General features: G+C 52.2%; 6 protein-coding genes across 6 annotated transcripts; 4 read left to right on the forward strand and 2 right to left on the reverse strand.

Annotated features, from left to right (window-relative positions):
• Nucleotides 1-530: 530 nt before the first annotated feature.
• Nucleotides 531-2,089, forward strand: BKA58DRAFT_307075 (CoA-transferase family III domain-containing protein; the record flags this gene model as incomplete). The annotated part of the gene is made up of 3 exons (XM_046167144.1): nucleotides 531-1,206; nucleotides 1,267-1,342; nucleotides 1,411-2,089. The coding sequence occupies 3 exons, from the start codon at nucleotides 531-533 to the stop codon at nucleotides 2,087-2,089; spliced, it is 1,431 nt and encodes a 476-aa protein (XP_046028397.1).
• Nucleotides 2,090-3,103: 1,014 nt separating this feature from the next.
• BKA58DRAFT_451245 (glycosyl hydrolase family 76-domain-containing protein) lies at nucleotides 3,104-4,688 on the forward strand (the record flags this gene model as incomplete). The annotated part of the gene is made up of 7 exons (XM_046174378.1): nucleotides 3,104-3,194; nucleotides 3,242-3,571; nucleotides 3,623-3,821; nucleotides 3,886-3,996; nucleotides 4,091-4,325; nucleotides 4,480-4,578; nucleotides 4,617-4,688. 7 exons carry the CDS (start codon nucleotides 3,104-3,106, stop codon nucleotides 4,686-4,688), a joined length of 1,137 nt encoding a protein of 378 aa, XP_046028398.1.
• A 553-nt stretch (nucleotides 4,689-5,241) lies between these two features.
• On the forward strand, nucleotides 5,242-7,204 carry BKA58DRAFT_375450 (uncharacterized protein). The gene is made up of 2 exons (XM_046169423.1): nucleotides 5,242-5,834; nucleotides 5,882-7,204. The coding sequence occupies exons 1-2, from the start codon at nucleotides 5,683-5,685 to the stop codon at nucleotides 7,038-7,040; spliced, it is 1,311 nt and encodes a 436-aa protein (XP_046028399.1). The 5' UTR covers nucleotides 5,242-5,682; the 3' UTR covers nucleotides 7,041-7,204.
• A 19-nt stretch (nucleotides 7,205-7,223) lies between these two features.
• BKA58DRAFT_375452 (nucleotide-diphospho-sugar transferase) lies at nucleotides 7,224-8,996 on the reverse strand. Its single transcript, XM_046169424.1, has 2 exons — nucleotides 8,681-8,996; nucleotides 7,224-8,622 (listed from the first exon to the last, which is right to left on the reverse strand). Exons 1-2 carry the CDS (start codon nucleotides 8,825-8,827, stop codon nucleotides 7,519-7,521), a joined length of 1,251 nt encoding a protein of 416 aa, XP_046028400.1. The 5' UTR covers nucleotides 8,828-8,996; the 3' UTR covers nucleotides 7,224-7,518.
• A 544-nt stretch (nucleotides 8,997-9,540) lies between these two features.
• BKA58DRAFT_375454 (uncharacterized protein) lies at nucleotides 9,541-10,333 on the forward strand (the record flags this gene model as incomplete). Its single annotated transcript, XM_046169425.1, has 1 exon — nucleotides 9,541-10,333. A coding segment is annotated over one exon (428 nt), but the record flags the coding sequence as incomplete, so codon positions are not given.
• A 133-nt stretch (nucleotides 10,334-10,466) lies between these two features.
• On the reverse strand, nucleotides 10,467-16,256 carry BKA58DRAFT_408424 (uncharacterized protein; the record flags this gene model as incomplete). Its single annotated transcript, XM_046172086.1, has 6 exons — nucleotides 10,467-10,522; nucleotides 10,573-12,001; nucleotides 12,053-12,306; nucleotides 12,826-14,245; nucleotides 14,480-15,873; nucleotides 15,932-16,256. 6 exons carry the CDS (start codon nucleotides 16,254-16,256, stop codon nucleotides 10,467-10,469), a joined length of 4,878 nt encoding a protein of 1,625 aa, XP_046028402.1.
• Nucleotides 16,257-17,650: the final 1,394 nt, after the last annotated feature.

Here is a 17,650-nt window from a genome sequence, read left to right on the forward strand (position 1 = left end):
TTAGGGCGCACTTATCTGCGAGCGTGAATATTGTCATCTTCATTATATGTGACTATCTTGAATTTGAATTCCAATTACCTAGGTAGTCACATGCCCTGACGTTCACTACGTACACATGGGCGCGACGCGTGAAGCGGCATTCATCAGGAAGTGAGCGTGAATGGCAACATGCTGGCGACGAAGACTACGATGTAACGATGTTGTACGTCTGCATGGCAGAGGCTCTTGGACAAACACCGCTGTCTGTCAAGGTTCGCAATTCGCCGGTCGCTTACATAATGGGGCCCGGCAATTGTCGGCTATGCATGCAGCTATGGTTCTCTCGTCTCCTCCATCTCTGTCCTGCTTTTCCGATCATCTGTCCTATCTAGCTCAATGTATTCCCAGTCATCCTGGCAGTTCGGTGCGCTGACTCCCTCCTCCCTGGACTTCTACCACCTGCCCAAGTGTCCTCTACCCAGCACACTTTGTTCCCCTCTAGATCCTGGATGCTTCAAGTCCCTTTCAGACATCTTCAGTCATTGTTCTACATGGAGCGCACTACTTTCGACGCGTTCAGCTCTGTCGCATTCCTATGGAGGATGCTAGACTTGCCACAGGAAGCCCTCGACTCACTAGATCTGCCCTCCGATGGAGAGTGCCTACCATCTTCATTCAGAGTTGATGTTCTCGCACAGTCAACTGTTGCAGCGTCCGCGCTTGTCGCAGCTCTCTTTTGGTCTCATCGAAATGGATGTTCAATGCCCCGCGTCACAGTTCCGGCAGAGCATGCATGCGTCGAATTCAAATCCGAGCGACTGTATACTCTCAATGGAAAAGCCGCATCGCCTCCATGGGGAGCTATTGGTGGGTTTTATCAAGCAGCCGATGGATACGTAAGGATACACGATTCATTTCCAAATCATCGTGAGATCGCGCTTCGTATTCTGGGACTTCCACAAGACGCATCCAAGGAAGTTGTGGCACAAGAGGTGTCAAGATGGAAGTCTGTAGAGCTAGAAGCTAAGGGTTTTCGCTCCGGAGCTGTGATTGCTGCGCTGCGCTCTCTTGATCAATGGGACGCTTTACCTCAAGGCAAGGCTATTGCAGACCACCCAGTTCTGCTAACGAGACTTGCAACTTCCGAGCTGCGTATGCCATTGGCACGAACCCCCAAAGTAATGGGCAAATGCCTGGAAGGCATTCGCGTTGTCGAGATGAGCCGAGGTACGTGGCTGTACCGAAAGCGCGCAAGGCATACACTGACCTCCTACCCCGGATCTATAGTTATAGCTGCGCCAGTCGCTGGGAAGACGTTAGCAGCACACGGAGCCGACGTCATTTGGATCACATCGCCGCATCTGTCAGTAGTGTCCATGTACGAGTTAAAACTGGAAGGAAGGTGTACTAACCATTCATACATACATCTAGACCTGATCTTCCCGATCTCGATATAGATCTATCGCGAGGCAAGCGCACGGTGCAGTTAGATATATCGAAGGCCGAAGGAAGAGCTAAGCTACTAGATCTGCTCTCCACAGCTGACGTCTTTCTCCAGAGCTATCGCCCCGGAAGCCTAGCAGCAAAGGGTCTCTCTGCGGAAGAATTGACCAAGGCGAATCCAAGCCTGATCGTTGCAAGCCTTAGTGCATATGGTCCTGGGAATTCCTGGTCTCTAAATCGCGGATTCGACTCGCTTGTCCAAACCTGTTGCGGTATCAATGTAGCGGAGGCTGAGCGCTATGGAGCCGGCGAACCGATACGCATTCTACCTTGCCAAGCATTCGACCACGGAGCCGGCTATCTTCTGGCAACTGGTATCATGGCCGCGTTATACAAGCGCGCTACTGCTGGAGGCGCCTACGAGGTCATTGTATCGTTGGCTGGTGTTATGAAATTCATGCGGTCTTTAGGGCGCTACGATGGCAAAAGTGGGTTCGACCGCAAGGATTTCAAAAGTCCAGAGGATGTAAAGAGGTACCTAGAACTGCGGCAAACGCATTTCGGGGAGCTAAAAGCGGTAACGCACTCGGCTCGCATCAAGGGTCTGTCAGTGGGGTGGGATGTCATGCCGAAGCCTTTGGGAAGTGACACAGCACATTGGCTCTAATGACTCCACTATCCTATAGTTGATCCTATAGTTGCTCTGATAATTCTCTCCTCGTATCCAGCGATGGCTACACTTTGAGGAAGCTTATTGCCCAAACATAACACGCGACTCACTGTTCCTTAACTCCGACGCTGTGGTTCATGACGAGGCCATATTTGGACGTATATATGTCCAGACTCATTATGGCAATCGTGTTGACTCGATGTGGTTCCATGCGTTCTACAGGACCTCGAACTTATAGCTAATCTCAATATACTTGGGTACGAAATAGGACGTAGGCGCTCGTACAACTCACATTTGCAAAGAGGAAGGTTATATCTAGCCATGCTAGTGGGTTAAACTACTAGCAGTAAGACGACATCGCTCGGAAGCCAAAACACCCGAGCCACGATGAGAAAAAATGACGGCGCGACCAGCCCAAAGATGGGGCAGAATGGAAAGAAACGAAGGGTTTAGCAATTTCGCGTGATTAACGAATGTGAAATCTCACATAAGAGGCGCAGCAGGTAGCTAACTAGAAGATCGTGGGGCGCGCACCCAGCCAGAGATAGGGCGGGAAACCCACGAACGCGCTATGCACGAGCACGGAGGAGATTCAAAACTTTCGCAATACTAGGGCCAGCCGCTGAAGGAGAGACCGGAAGTTTTGAAGAGAATGGGGACCCTGCACCGCTCGGTAGCCTGCATTACTCGATTAGCTGCACTCTCCGGACAGGCTGCGCCGCATATTGAGATGCCTTACTCGGTTCGAAGATAACGTAACATGGGCTGTTCGTATTGTTGTCTTTTGTGTCGTGCCGTCTCCTGCCCCCTATTTTCCCTTCCCGACGGCAACTTTAGAAAGTGAAACATCCGACCAGACCAGAGGCGACGTCTCAAACACGCAACCAGTCTCCCAAAGCGAACCTTGCTAATGATCCTGTGTCGATTCATTGGCCCCAGCCTGCCGCTTGAATCAAGCTTCATCCTGGAAACGGCTGCGAAGGACGTCACTCTGATTTCTCGGCCGACGACATGAAGATTGGATATACCTTTTTGGGCATTTGTGCCTCAATTCAATTCTTATCCAGTGTATGCCTTATTGATCTGGACGTTACTTCACCCGGTATCCTCGCTCTCGAATGTGCCTCGGGATATTGGTAATATACATAGACTCAATTAAGAACATCGCAAAGGCACTTTTCTCGAACCTGCGGAAGCAATATACTAGTGACCGGCTAGGCGACGTCCCTGACAATCTTCCAGATCCCTATTATTGGTGGGAATACGGTACCATGTTCAACGCATTCATCGATTACTGGTATTATACCAGAGACGACCAGTACAATGCTATTACGATGCAGGCTCTGCTACATCAAACTGGGGACTACGATGCCTGCATGCCACCGAATCAATCCAGAACCCTTGGAGATGACAACCAAGGTTTCTGTGGCATGGCTGCCATGTCGACGGCTGAGAACAAACTACCCGACCTCAAAGATGGTCCCCCATAGCTCTCTTTCGCCCAGTCTGTATTCCAGATCCAGCACAAAGGACGGGATGCAAAGAGATGTGGTGGCGGCTTCAAGTGGCAGATCTTCTTTACGAATCCAGGATATATTTACAAGAACAGGATTTCCAATGGATGCTTCTTTAATATCGCCGCACGTTTATACAAATCTCTTGGAAACAGTACTTACTCTGTATGGGCAAAAAAGACGTGGAAGTGGGAACAGTCTATAGGACTTATACGGTAAGATGCGGCTGTACAAAATGCATGCAAGACATACACTGACTCTGTATCTTCACCTTATAAGCCGAGAGTTCAATTTCTTTGATGGCAACGGCGACTCTGAGAACTTCACAATCATCAACTGCATTCAATGGACTTACAATGCTGGTGTGCACATGTCTGGTGCTGCTGCCATGTAAAAGGTTGTACGTATAAGACACTCTTGGCTCACTGCATGAACGCATCTGTGCTAACGTGATTCAGACTCAGATCTAGCGGTGAACAGATAGACTTCAAGGTATCATTAGTCGAATCAATATCTTCTTCAAGGACGGCGTTATTAGCGAGGTCGCTTGTGAGAACAATAGCAAGTGCGATAACGACCAGTACTCTTTCAAAGCATACCTTGCCCGCTGGCTTGGGTACACTGCTATTATCGCTCCATGGACGCGCGACCAGATTGACCCCTTGCTGAAAGCGTCAGCAAAGGCTGCTGTAGCCCAGTGCAATGCTGGCGCAGATCAGGTATCCTGTGGTCTTTGATGGATTGACCGTGGCACACACGACGGCAGCTCTGGTGTCGGCGAACAAATGGCTGCATTGGAGATAGGGTAGACTAGTTGCAGCTGTATGAAGTATGTGTGGGACATAGATTGACTTCGTATGTTGATCTTTTTAGGTATTGCTCTATCCCACCGTAGATGGTCCGGCTACTGCTGGAATAGGCGGTATTTCGAAGAGTGACCCGACACTGGAATCGAGTCGCCCAATGATGATGGTTCCACTACTCTCAACTTTATTATCAACAGAAACCAGGCTGGTGTTTCTATCCTGACTGTTGTCGTAGTATTTGGCTCACTTGTCGGTCCTTGGTGGATGGTTGTGTGATTAGGATGCATCCTTTCTGAGGATATCCTCCACCGCACGGCCACGCGACTGAGTAGAATGCAGGTGTGGGTTAAGACTGTTTTGCATAAGACTTACCCTTTATGTGACACGTTGTAAACCAGTTATCGATACTAGGGCGTCGGCACAGGATACCGGGGATCACGCATCGTGCGATCTCCACCACCTCAATAACGAACACGTAAGGGGCAGAGCTGGGGTGGCTAATGATTCGAACGCGAATGAAATGGCTGAGCAGCGGTGCTTGAAGACGGGAGGGGCTACCATCCATGGATCCCCGGCCGAGATAGCACTTGAGCTTGTTGAAACATGCGGGACGGTACCTTTAGCTTCGCCGAGCGGCACAGGGTGTCTGGAAGTATTGTAGCGAACTGGCGGTGCTTGTGTGGACATAAAAAATTATGCCTTGACGAAGAATTTGCGAAGGCATAGCGCAGGTCCCAATGTTGCACGTGGGCACAGAAAGGAGGAAGAGTAATGAATGGTGGAGTTACGGCGCAGATTACAAAACCTACATCTATAGAATCGAGAAATCGACGGTTAAATAAGCGAAAGGGACGTGAATCTAGTGCTCCGATCTCTTCATGGGCTCCCACTATCCCTCACGCAAGCTGGGGCGTACATGCGCAAGAAGATCGTGTCAGCATCGGAGGAGCGCCTGATGAAGACCTCATCGCTTCCAACGCTGTGACTATGAGACCACATTCTGATCATCTGCAACTCTTACAATCGGCAATGAAAGCCGCGTTAGATATCACACGACCAATCTCAATACATGAAGCAGATGTCCCAACTGCGTACTTGCAGTTGTTGTGGAGTCCACTGACGTCATCACCCGCGTACCTGCATTAGCCTTCGCCCCTCTCTGCCTCCCCCTTCTCGTCTGCCACTAGTTCTCATACTCGACGCCTTCTCAGTCCATTGCCCGATTGCCGGACACTGTCAGATATTACGAGACCATACTAGCACCAGAGCCATGGCTGAAGTTGCAGCAGGCGCGTACGTTGCGGCCGAAGTGGTAGAACACACGGCAGAAGCAGGTTACGCCGCGTACATCGTCTCGAAGCCCACGCTCCCCCTCAAAGTCACTTTCAAACGCATAGCCACAGCAACCGGTGACTCTTCGGCGTATGTACTCCACTGTTACTACGTAGGGTCAAACTGACCTCCAGACGCTCTTTGGCGCGTTCCAATCATACAGTCACAGTGCTCGGCAACAAAGCCTATATTTTCGGCGGCGATACTGCGAACAACGTTCTTGCCAGCAACCATGTGCATGCGGTTACTCTTGAGCATTCCGGTAAACCAGAGATGGACTACAGCATCATTCCTGCTCTCTCAACATGCGAAGGTGGTCGCACGCCAGCGGAGAGATCGAATCACGCAGCTTGTGCTTTCCACGGCAATGTCGCTATATACGGTGGCAGCGATAAAGCTGGCGATCTCATTGACGAGCAATCGTCTGTATGGCTGTTTAGTCCTGACAGAAAGAGCTGGGATGTTTTACAACCCTCCAAGGGAGATGTCGACACTGGAAACATTGGCCCGGGCCCGCGGCGCAATGCGAAGCTGTTCGCGCATGATCAACACGTAGTTTTGTTCGGTGGGGTCGATGGCTCTGGGGACAATGCATCAGATTTGTGGCAATTCGACATCGCTGCACGCTACTGGACGCAACTTCCAACAGCGCCAGTCGCGACATCCAACGCCGCGTTGGCGAATGGTCAATTATGGCTGATATCTGGATCTGACCCAATGAGCAGCCAGCTCCATCATATTAGCGTCTCGTCTTCCAGTGAGGAGAGGAAATGGGAGTCTTTCACGTTTCCTACCAATCCACTAGCGCCTGGCCCCCGTGCGCGACATGACGGCGCCTTGATACCGGTGACTACTGGGTGGGGCCGTAACTACCTCGTCTATCTCCTAGGCGCACGGAGCGACTCTTCTGCTGATGTATCCAACACCAAGCCAGAAGATCCAAAGTACGCAGGCGAAGTCACCCAATTCAGCGACACCTGGGTTCTGCAGATCCCTGCAAGCGATTTGGAGGCGAAGCCATCGATGACGCTCAAGAACACCATTAACCCTGCAAAGATCAAAGATGCTATCAGATCTGCGCTGGGGGCTGATACTGGTCACTTGTCGTGGGCGGAGGCGGTAGTGCAGACCCCTTCGGACAAACAACTGGAAGAGGAAGATGGCAAACTCCATCCCGGCCCAAGGGCTCTGTTTGGATCGGACGTCATGGAGAAGGGCAGCAGCGTAGTCTTCTGGGGTGGTGTAGATGCGAAAGGTGAGAGAGTCGGTGATGGTTGGGTCGCCAGTTTCGAATAAGCGAGGGATGCGTCACGACATCTATGATGTCGATGCATGCAGATTGTGCTGGCACTATGAGGTTGCCCTATACACTTCTATAGTTTAGAGATCAATTTGGCGACTAATATCACACAGTGATAAGAGCAGTGATGAGAATAGCATCATATACTCAATCGAGCAACGATGCCTAGCGCTTTCTGCGAATGAGCTAGCACTCTAGGTCTTCCGATAGGCTCTCGAGATTGTCGCCGTGTCAAGATCCCCTAGCCCAGTACGCGAGTAATGGGGCACGTGAGGAAATTACAGTCTTGGAATGCCTGGACGGCGGACAGGAGTTCGGTTCCATGGAAGCTGCATCTCACAACATATATCATGGGAACATGGTATGCAGCGTGTGAGTTTCAACAAAAATGCATTCAGTTTACTACATCAAAGCATATTGAATGCGGGGGCAGTCACAGGCGGGTAACGCGGCTCTATTTTATATGCACGAACCCTAGTCCCTCTGATAAATGCCTGCTATCCAACAAGCTCTCAACAGCGCGAGACCCCATGCCATGCCAATACTATCCCATACAACATTTAGCTTACTACCCATAACCTCCTTCCACCCGATGGCCACTTCAATCATGGCAATGTCAGCGCTCTCGGCCAGCATCAGCATCTCGACGTCGAAGATCCAGCCTTCCGAGTGCATGTAGGGGACGATATAGGGAAGTGCTGGTCGTGAAAATAACTTGAAGCCGCACTGCGTATCCTTGATGCGTGCGGTTGCCGGAGGCGTCATGATGCGGAGGAGGATGTGGAACGAGTGCATCAAGAAGTTGCGGAGTTTGGAGCGCTGAACAACGGCTTCGCTGCCGACGAGATGAGCTCGGGAGCCGATGGCAACACCGCGCCCATGCTTGTCCTCGATGCTCTGGCAGCCTTCAACGAGGGCCCCTAGATCAGAGAACCGACTCGCGCCATCCGCGTCGGCGAAGACAATATACTGGCCTCGAACATGTCGCATGCCGTGTGTGACTGCTCCGCCTTTGCCTCTGTTTTCTTCAAGTGTGACCACGCGGATACTGCCGTGTGGGATGTGTGTTGAGTGCGCGGCCTTGGCGTCGCCGTTCTTCGACCACGGTCCTGGCTTTGACTTGGGGTGTTGGCTGAGTTGGCGCTCCTTTGCAAACTCCAGCGCTTTGTCGACGGTGCCGTCTGTGCTTCCATCACTAACAACGATTATCTCCCATCCTTTCTGGCTCTTTTCCCCCTTGCCGCCAGCATGCGCATCACCATATTGGCTCTCCAGGTAGTCAACAGCCTCCTCCAACATACCTTCCAGCCGGTCCTCCTCGTTGTATGCGGGGACCACGACGCTCATGAAGAGCTCCGGTTCTTCGATGGGCATCTGTGGTGGTATGACGACTTTAGTTCCCGGCTCCTTCGCTGCTTGTTTCTTGGCGGCTTCCTTCTCTGCTGCCCATTTATCCAGCCAGCACGGGAGTTCCTTTGGGTGGCTTCTTGCACCGTCGGGGAGTATCGTCGTGTATTGTTTCTCGGAACGGCGTGGCAGTCGCGGAGTGGGCGCCAGGAGGTTCAATGCTATATAAAGCTGTCACTCATAGTCATTAGTCGCGTATACGATGTCATGTAGGCGCATGTGTCCGTACCCAAAAGCCCATTGCGCATAGCAGAAAGCCCAAGCCTACGAGAAGCACCCATGTTGGCGGCATTTCAATAGCATGCTTTGGATGCGACTCGAAGCCATAGCCTGCGCCCAATCTCTGGGTATCGAAAGCGCGGTTCTCTTTTGACATGGCGGTTGCGGGGCCCTGACGAGGGCTTGTCCAGTGATGATGCTACCGGAATGCTGTTGACATTGAGTTGGGATCGCGACCGCTGAGACCGGAACTTGCGGCGGATGGAAAGGTGTGGAATACAAAAAGGCAGACGTTGTAGTGGTTGCGCGACAGCCAATTGGCACGGGAAGATGCAACGTGGAAGCTGACGTACCTGACGGCCCGAGGTTCGTTAGTCAGCCCGGTTCTGCAGCAGCGCCGACCACCACAGCTTCTCTGTGTTGTCTTGCACTACCTAGGTAGCTACTGTAAACCCTTCACGCAAACAACAAATAAGTACTATGCGCCTCCCGTGATGCACTGAACTTGGTAACGCCAAATAAGGTGTCTTGATCAGAATGTATCGGAATGGATCTGGTGTGACTTCCAAAGACGAAACCTGGCCTTCTACAAGCAGCATGGTGAGCAATGCTCAAGACAAGAGCTGCATACTGAATCACCGCAGTACTATGGTCGTCGGTGATGGCCGAGAATAACCCAGCGGGAAGTGAGGCCAGGAATGATTGCCATTCTAGATCCATCCGATCAGTCACTTCTCCTTGCTCTTATTTCATCGCGCACCCACAATGTATGAGACGAGTCTCACTACTTGCCAGAGCTATATATAGCAAACAAAACAACTTTGGACAAGATATATTGATACAGATCATTGTTAATACAATTACAGGTCCGCATGTTCGTGTCCTGCCTCTTCATCAACCTCTACGGCAGTCTTGCCCTCGCTCTCAAAACCCCTCTTTACCATCGTACAAACAGCCATCATCCTCTTCTAGCGGAAAGGTCCACGACTGTTGAGATCGTGTCAGGTGCACGAGGTGACCTCGATACCAAAAACATGCCAAGGTTTCTAAATCGACGTTTTGTGCCGAGATTTGCTTCAAATGATAACACAGACTTCGACGAACGGTGTACGCAGCTTGTGGAGCAGACTTCAATTGAAGTGACAAGCAAAGAGCGGTGGGTTGTAGACGTCGACCTTGACCACCAGCAAACATTCGTGTGCATTCTCCTAGTTCTGCTGGTGGGGTTGAAGGTGTTGCACCTCGGAAATTGTGCAGTCCATCATCTGTCCTTTTCGAAACGTGTCGTTGGCCTATAGAATACCAGACAAGCTCATGTCGGCATGCCTAACCCAAGGCAAAGACACGTCTCGGCCTCGTGGACGAGTTCATGTCCTGAAGAGATATTCCGATCCGTTGCCGCTACGACTCACAAAGTCGAGTTGGCTGTTTCCTCGACCGATGAGCTCAGAAGGCGGCCCCATCCAACGCAGAGTTTGGCATGGTGGCACACACTAGAAGTCTCGGCGTACCCATTCGTACTGCGGCACCAGCAACACACATCTTCGTCTATAGCGAATTGTCGGCGAAGGTCTCACAACGCGTGATGCAATATGCGTAAGAACAAGTATTGAACATTACGTCAACATATAATATACAGATATGAAGCCTAACAACAACCGGGCTGTTTCACAATGCCAACCCAAACACCTTCGCTGTCTGTACATATGCGTGCGAGAAAAAAAGGACATTGCCGTCCAGAAAATCTAGGGATCCGAAAAAAGTGCGACTGAAGTGCCAGCATGAAGAGAAGCAAGCTATGCTTCTTGTTCATCTGATCGCGCAGCGCGTTTGTCATCTCCGTCTGTATATACTGTGAAGTGTTAGACTCAATCCGGTATGCAGGTGTGGTTGAGCACTCACCATGTGGACGAATGAACCAACTGCACAGGAACGCAGTCCCGAAAGTCGCTGCGAGACATACGAAAACGGTCTGTCTGTATGCGCCGACAGTAGCACTGTAGATACCGTTGAAGATGGTGGGCCCCATCACACGTGCAACAGCATGAAGTAAGCCCGTGGCACCTAGCAGTTGACCGACCTGATCTTGCGGCACATGTTTGGTCAATGCAGCGCCAAGGGTGGGCGAACCGATACCGCCAATGGCAGCAATAGCGCCAGAGAGTGCGAAGAGCTCGCCTTTGCGGACAAGAGCATATCCGAGGAAGCCAGCCATGTCGAAGAAGATGGCTGCACGGATAATGGAAAGGTCGAATAGGTCGGACCCTGAACTGCGCATGCGGGCAGCCCCATTCTTTCCGCGAAAGATGCGGGTCAGAATTGGCAGAATGACTAGAAGAGCAAAAACGCGTGAGCTGTTCACGATGGTGGTGAAGCGGCCGCTTTCTAGCTCATGCCAATCAAATTGGCGGCGAGTGTAGACGAGTACAACGCTCATGGCACCCATTGCGACACCAAACATGATGGTATCGGTAGCGGCCAACAGAAGAAGGTTCCAACGCAAAGCCGACGAGGTGCCAGGTCCAGTCGGCCAGAGAATCTTCAGAGGGCCAAAAAGGTTGATAGAGCGTAGTTGGTTGATGAAGTCGCCAGCGGGACCCTGTCGTTCCAATTCCTCTCTGCGCTTCTCACGTGCAGCTTCCTGGCGTGCTTTGCTAAGGGATTCGGGGACAAGGAAGGCAAGGAATGCAATGAAGATCAAGTGGGCACCAAGGGCCATGTAGAAGATGAGCAAGACGGCTTCCGTCTTGCCAACGTACTTCTGGCGCGCATTGATGATGTAGCCTGCCAGCGCGGGTCCGATAGCGATGCCACCGAACAAGCAAGCGTGGAAGTATGAAAAGGCGACGTTCCGCTTCTGTGGTGCAACGCAGTCGGAAGCGTACGAGTGGGCACATGCCATGCCGACGATGAAGGATCCAGATACGCCCTCCAAGCAGTAGCCAACGAGTATCCAGTTGACGTGCACCGTCTCGGGAAATTTGGCAGCGAGGATTGTAAGGACCTCGCCAAAGAGGGCGCCGCAGGTATTGGCTATCATGAACTTCTTCCGCCCGTACCGATCCGAGAGGGCGCCAATCTTCGGGCTGATGATGGCGGAGAGTATGCCGGAGCACAAGCTAGCGTACAGGAGGAAGAGGGACGAGCGGGAGGACACGGCGTCGTTCTGGCATCGGTCTTGGCCCGGGTCCATGGGAGAGGATATGGGGTCGGTTTCTAGGGTCGCGTAGTACTCCTCGCAGACGAGGTCCATGATCAGGTTGATCTTGGGTACGATGATGCCGCCAAACGCTATGGTGAAGAGCAGAAAGGGAGGAAGGAGCCAGAATATCTGCTGCGGTCAGTCGATGCGCACTCGACGCGAGGGGCTCCATGGGCGTACCGAAGGGCGCTTCCACCAGGGAAGACCGCGAAAGTCGGCATCTCCTGCCCATTGCTCGTGTCCGTTGGCACCCGGCGAGGCACCCAGGAGTGGCGCGTCCTCATCGTCGCTGTCGGGGCCCGGCGAGGTCGCCCGCGGTGTCTTCAGCGTCTCGGAGCCATTGGCGCGCACCCTCAGCTGCTGCTCGATTTCGGTGTCCTCGACGAAGGCGGCGTCAGTGTTGGAAGCCATGGCGAGGGCTGTCTGTGGTTGAGCTATCGTCGTCGTGAGCGTGGGGATCCGTGGTTGCGTGGCGTCGTGTTTGGACTAGGGTGGCGCGTGCATTGCTACAAGTCGACGACCTCGAGTGCTGTCCAGTCAGTCTGGCCGTTGTGCGATCAAGTAGGGGGATGCGCTACTCCGAGGCTAACGAGAGCGACTGTAATCATCTTCGGCGTCGGGTGCAAGGGCGGACGGCAGCTTACCAACAAAAGAGGGCTCGCGTCATGACGTTGCGATAATGAATTATCACATCCCACGCCATCGGCCTCTCGGTCGCATTGGGCCTCCGCCGCAGCTAGCGCCGTGCCGTCAACGCCATGGACCAAGACATGACGCCCTTCCCTTGGTCAAAGGCAGAAGACTTGTTGCATCTTGCATCATCTGTGCAGCACGGCAGCGGGACAACATGGCCTTGTGCACTTCTCATTTCTCGCTTGATTTATCCCGCCAAATCTCAATGATGCCCTGCAAATCCTTCAGCCTCGTCGGTCGAACAAGGTAATTATCTACACCCGAAGCATACGCAGCATTGCGGTCTTTCTCGCTCACAAGCCCGGTGAGTGCACACATGTACGTCCTCTTACACCCCGACCGCGCTTCCGTCTTCCGTATCTCTCTCGCAACGTCGAAGCCCGAAACCTCGGGCATAGAGAGGTCGAGGAAAATGAGATCGAAAGGTTGCGGAGCCGTGTCATCGCCGGACTTAATGGCGTTCCTGAAGGCATCGATGGCCTCTTGACCACCTCCGACAGGTGTTGCAGCTGTCTTGCTACACTTTTTTGCATACATGGCAAGTACCTTGAGATTCACAGCGTTGTCGTCTACCAGCAGCAGCCTAGGCTCTGCTACAACTGCCTCTGGTGACGTACAGACTGCCGGATCTTTTGCTTGCTCCGTATGCGATTGTGTGTCTCGGTGCTCGGGTTGGGCTCCATTAGACTTTTCTGCCATGTTCATCTCTGAAGTGACCACTGGGCTGGCTGCTGGCATTGCCAGTGACTGCACGCCGCTTTCCTCGCCGTCTAATTGGGGGCTCCTCTCGAGTTGTAACCGGGATAGCAATGCTGTTGGCGCAGCACGGCATTCGTCGGTTGCGTCTCCGCTTACTTGGCTATAGCTCCCTTCTACTGACTGTTGCTGATCATCTATTGTTGTGGCTAATTCCTGGTCGGAGTTGTGGCGAAGCTCAGAGGGAGGGACTTGGCTAGGATACAAGTGCGCCAGCGCATCCTGGAGTTTTGAACTAGTCACCGCACCGGCAATTGTTGCGACACCCTTCGAAGGCGTTGAGTACAGACTGGGAGCGGGTTGTACATCAGGGCAGAGACGAATACGCTCGCAGTTGTCAGATGCGCCACCGCAAGCTCGCAGCGCACTGTCTTCGTCCTCCTCCAAAACGACAAGCAAGCGCCATTGCGAGGCTCTGCTTGCACTTTCCCAAGGAATGAGCCGGATATTGAACCACCTGCTTACACTCTTCGCAAGTGAGCCCAACAGTAAACAAATACAGCGCTGGTTCCGTAAGGAGTCTCCTGATCTCCAGCGCGTCGGTGTGAAGAGACTCATGTCAAGCTGGTGTAGCCCAGCAGTGCCAGCCTGCGAATTTGAGCTCTCTGATGCCTGTTCTGGTGCCTCATAAAGTGCCTGACTGGATGGGAGTGTGACAGTGAAGGTAGAGCCTTCTTTCCTGTTTGACTCAATCTGCATATCACCACTAAGCATAGTGACTGTTTGCTTGACAATGGAAAGTCCAAGGCCAGTACCTTCTGCAACGGGATCCTCCTGAGAAAATGGGTCAAAGATTGAATGGCGAATAAAGCCGGAAGAGATGCCTTTACCGCCGTCTGAACAAGAAACCTTGGTAGTACCGTCCGTGAGATCCAGTGAAACTCGAATGCAGTTTGATGGTTCCCCAAACTTCAAAGCATTATTCTCTCTTACGTCAGTACGGCTCATGCATCCGTTTCTTGTTTTTGTACAACTCACTATAAGATTGGTCAATATCGCCCGAAAGCTAGCGACGGCTACCAGACGGCACGACCGAGTGGCATTCGTGTCAAAAGTTATGATGGGATGATAGACAAGACCTGTTTTCCATGAGCTCCAGCTGGACTTGGACCACCCTCCACCAGGATGCTTACCATGCATCGAAGAATCAGGCTGGACAGCCTTTTTGGCACGATATCTGTGTACCTCACTGTGGATGATGTCCTCGCAAGTATCCATCAGCTGTACGGTATCCTTGTCTTGTGAGGAAGCTGCCGAGTGATAAGCTGCAAGACTTGACGAATGGAGAAGCCCATCGTTCGATGAGTCTGATCTTGGTAGATGTGCACTTCGCGACCCGGAACTGATGTTGCTGAAATATAGAACACGCTCAATGGTATCGAGCAAGGACAAGCCGCTGTATCTTGCCGTCTCTAGCAGGTCGCGTTGGTGTGCGCTGTGCGGTGTGTCCGCTAAAAGCTCAAGGCTTGATAGTATGCCATGGAGAGGTGTCCGCATTTCGTGGGAGATCGATCCAAGAAAGTCTGATTTAATCTTGTCTATAACCTGAGCTTCGAGACGCCGCACTTGCGTCATTATCGTAGTGCAGAATGCTGAAATGGAAGCAAGATCCGTCGAGCCGAGATAGACTCTTGTCTGATTCTCGGCGAACCCGAGGACCGCACCAATATTACGTTCGTGGAACGCATCCCACAGCGGCATCAAGACGATCTGCTGTGCCTGCAAGAAGGTTTTCGAAAGCTCCGTGAGTATAAGGGCATCTTCAACTAAAGCGACATCGTCTGCGCTCGTAGCAACAACGATGTCGCTCGTGTCATTGAGTAATTGGAACACAGCCCCATGTGGAAATAACTCAAGTAATCTGCTCATTAAGCTGTGGCTCAGGTCTCGGGGCCTGTGCGCTTTTGGTCCGAGATGCTCGGCTAGCATGTTTGAGCCGTTCCAGACGGGGTTTTTGTTGCTTGAGGAGCCCAACTCTTGGATGCGAACTCCGTCAAATTCGAAAGTATCGTAGAGCAATGTAGCTGAAAGATGGTACAGCTGCAGAGCTGCAGAGGGATAGAGGTTTGACACTATGACTCCATGTTCGGTATGGCCGCCTGATGAAGAATTCTTGTGAGCAGGCTGAGCGGCCAGTCCTGCGCTCGAACCCATCTTGAGTAGAGAAGCCACACCTTGGTTGAACTTGAGCACACGCTTACCCTCCAGTGCCTCCACTGCTTGTTCCAGATGTCGGATAATGTGGGACGCTGTCTCAAACAGGTATGAGCGATGGGCGTCCGAAAGTCCACTCTGCGACGGCGTTGAGCTGAATGTGAAGACAGTGCCAATGTTTGGTCCTCCATAGGGGTTCAAAGGAACACCAGCATAATGTCTGAACTTGGCAATATCACCCTGAACAAATGGAAGGTATTTGGTTCTCTCCAATTCAGCCATATCAAGCTCTTCGTAAAGTGCCATGTTCCCGCCTGGCTCATTCTGCCGCGTAATGGTACGCTCGCACAGACCACCGTGATGAGTTACCGACTCGCATCCGTACCATCGCGTTGAGTCTTCTGTGCCAGTTAGACACTGCTAGAGTATGTCCACCATACTATTGATTCCACTCACCCAAGGTGACCTTGACTTCATCTACGTTGGCCCGACTGGCCCCCGAGATGAAGTATTGCGTATGATCGTCTAGCAAGCTGACCATCGCCAGATCAGCGCCCGTCTGATGGATGACGCAACGGAGCAAAGCAGCAAGCGCGCCGTCTGGTTCATTCTTGACATATCTGCCGTGTGGCTCCAACGGCCTGCTCGTAAGGCCAGCATCCGAACCACGCACGTATTTAACGACAGATGGCAGCACCTGGCAGAAGCGTCGGACTTCCCATACTCGCGCGCGATCGCCGATAGTCGCTCGTTGCTGCTCAGTAAGTTCTGATAATGACATGGCTTGCGATGGCTTTTGTGGTTGTCGATGGTGCCCTCCAGGCTTGTCGCATCGCCCACGGAGAACCCTGCAGACCGGCGGGGAAGTACTTTGGCGCCTCGCCGGATACCTCTATGGCCGCGATGTCGTCTCACACCTGGGCACAAGCTCCGAGTGTCACGATGGTGTACATGCGCTATGTGCAGACGCCTATGTATCGTCCAAAGGTCTCTTCCGTGGAGTTTCCAAGCCCAACCTCAAAAGTTCGCCTCCTGGGGTCCATTTGTCGCACGCCTATGATGTCATTGGAACCGCACCACCGTCTCCGCGGCATTGCTGCGCTGTGGGACTCTCCACGAACCCATGTCATTCCATATGATGGGGTTCTCAGGTTCTGCGCTAATACGCTTGTTCTAATACAACTCGTTCATGTCTTCTAGCAGATGCCCGAGCTAGATTTCGAGATTATGCTACCAAAACTCAGGTCCAGTCAGCTGTCGGGAATGCCATTGCCCCAAGATTGTTTCTCGTAAATACGATGCGCCGCCAGCACAGCCACAAGCTCTTCGTCGTCAGCTCCTAAGAGCTTGCTACAGTAACGTGGTATCGATAACGCTCAGTGAGATCAAAGCAGTATCGCATCTCGATATGGCGACGATGGAAATCTGCCAAGTTATCGCAGATAGTGCAGAAGAACAACGCAATCGCTGTGGCATGCATCCGACGTTGATGAAGGCCAAGCATTTCTCTTATATGCGTCTCCTAGTTCACTGATAAATCTTGGCTCGGGGCTAATGAAATTCTTGGACGATCTGCACTCTGCTTTCTGCCAAGAACCCATGAGACTCCAATTGCAATGAACGTTCCAAGCGACAAGAGGCCAGAGACGAAATTTGGTGATTCATGGCTGACCTCAAGGTCGTCTGAGAGGACTTGACTTCAGTTTCGCGTCAAAGTGTCTGAACTCAGGCCTTATTTCGGCCCCTTTCTCAGGTACCTAAGTACCTTCCGGTGAACACTACCAGGATAAGTCCCTTTTTGTGCAAGGAGGTGTCGGAAGAAGGACTGTAGGATCGCCCGTCGTTATTCCTCATCTTTAACACTGCATACCAGTCTGATCTCAGCCTCCAGCCCGGTAAGCATCAGTCAGATGTCACTTGAGTATTGTTGCCTGCAACTAGCCGGTGATCTTTCCGGCAAATAGTGGGCCTGACATGTTCATCAGCCGTCTGTAGCCATGCTCGTGCCGCCTTTGATATGCTTCTTTCCGCGTTTGGGGGTTTGCTCGGAAGACTGTGCGTGACCGAAGGCAACACTGACTTTCTTCATCCCGGTCAAACTCAGCAGGTGAAACATCTCCGCAGCTGATGTCCATCTTGGATGACGACGTGAAGGTTATCGATAGTTCATGCGGG

This window comes from Alternaria rosae (genome assembly GCF_020736505.1).
Source record: "Alternaria rosae strain MPI-PUGE-AT-0040 chromosome Unknown BKA58scaffold_2, whole genome shotgun sequence".
Lineage (NCBI taxonomy): Eukaryota > Fungi > Ascomycota > Dothideomycetes > Pleosporales > Pleosporaceae > Alternaria > Alternaria rosae.

What these genes read in the sequence shown, in the direction of transcription:
- BKA58DRAFT_375450 (XM_046169423.1), top strand. Translation starts at nt 5,683, where the DNA reads ATGGCTGAAGTTGCAGCAGGCGCGTACGTTGCGGCCGAAGTGGTAGAA. An exon ending in GCAACCGGTGACTCTTCGGC is followed by an intron (nt 5,835 to 5,881) that starts GTATGTACTCCA and finishes GACCTCCAGACG; the next exon opens with CTCTTTGGCGCGTTCCAATC.
- BKA58DRAFT_375452 (XM_046169424.1), bottom strand. Translation starts at nt 8,827, where the DNA reads ATGTCAAAAGAGAACCGCGCTTTCGATACCCAGAGATTGGGCGCAGGC. An exon ending in TATGCGCAATGGGCTTTTGG is followed by an intron (nt 8,623 to 8,680) that starts GTACGGACACAT and finishes TATGAGTGACAG; the next exon opens with CTTTATATAGCATTGAACCT.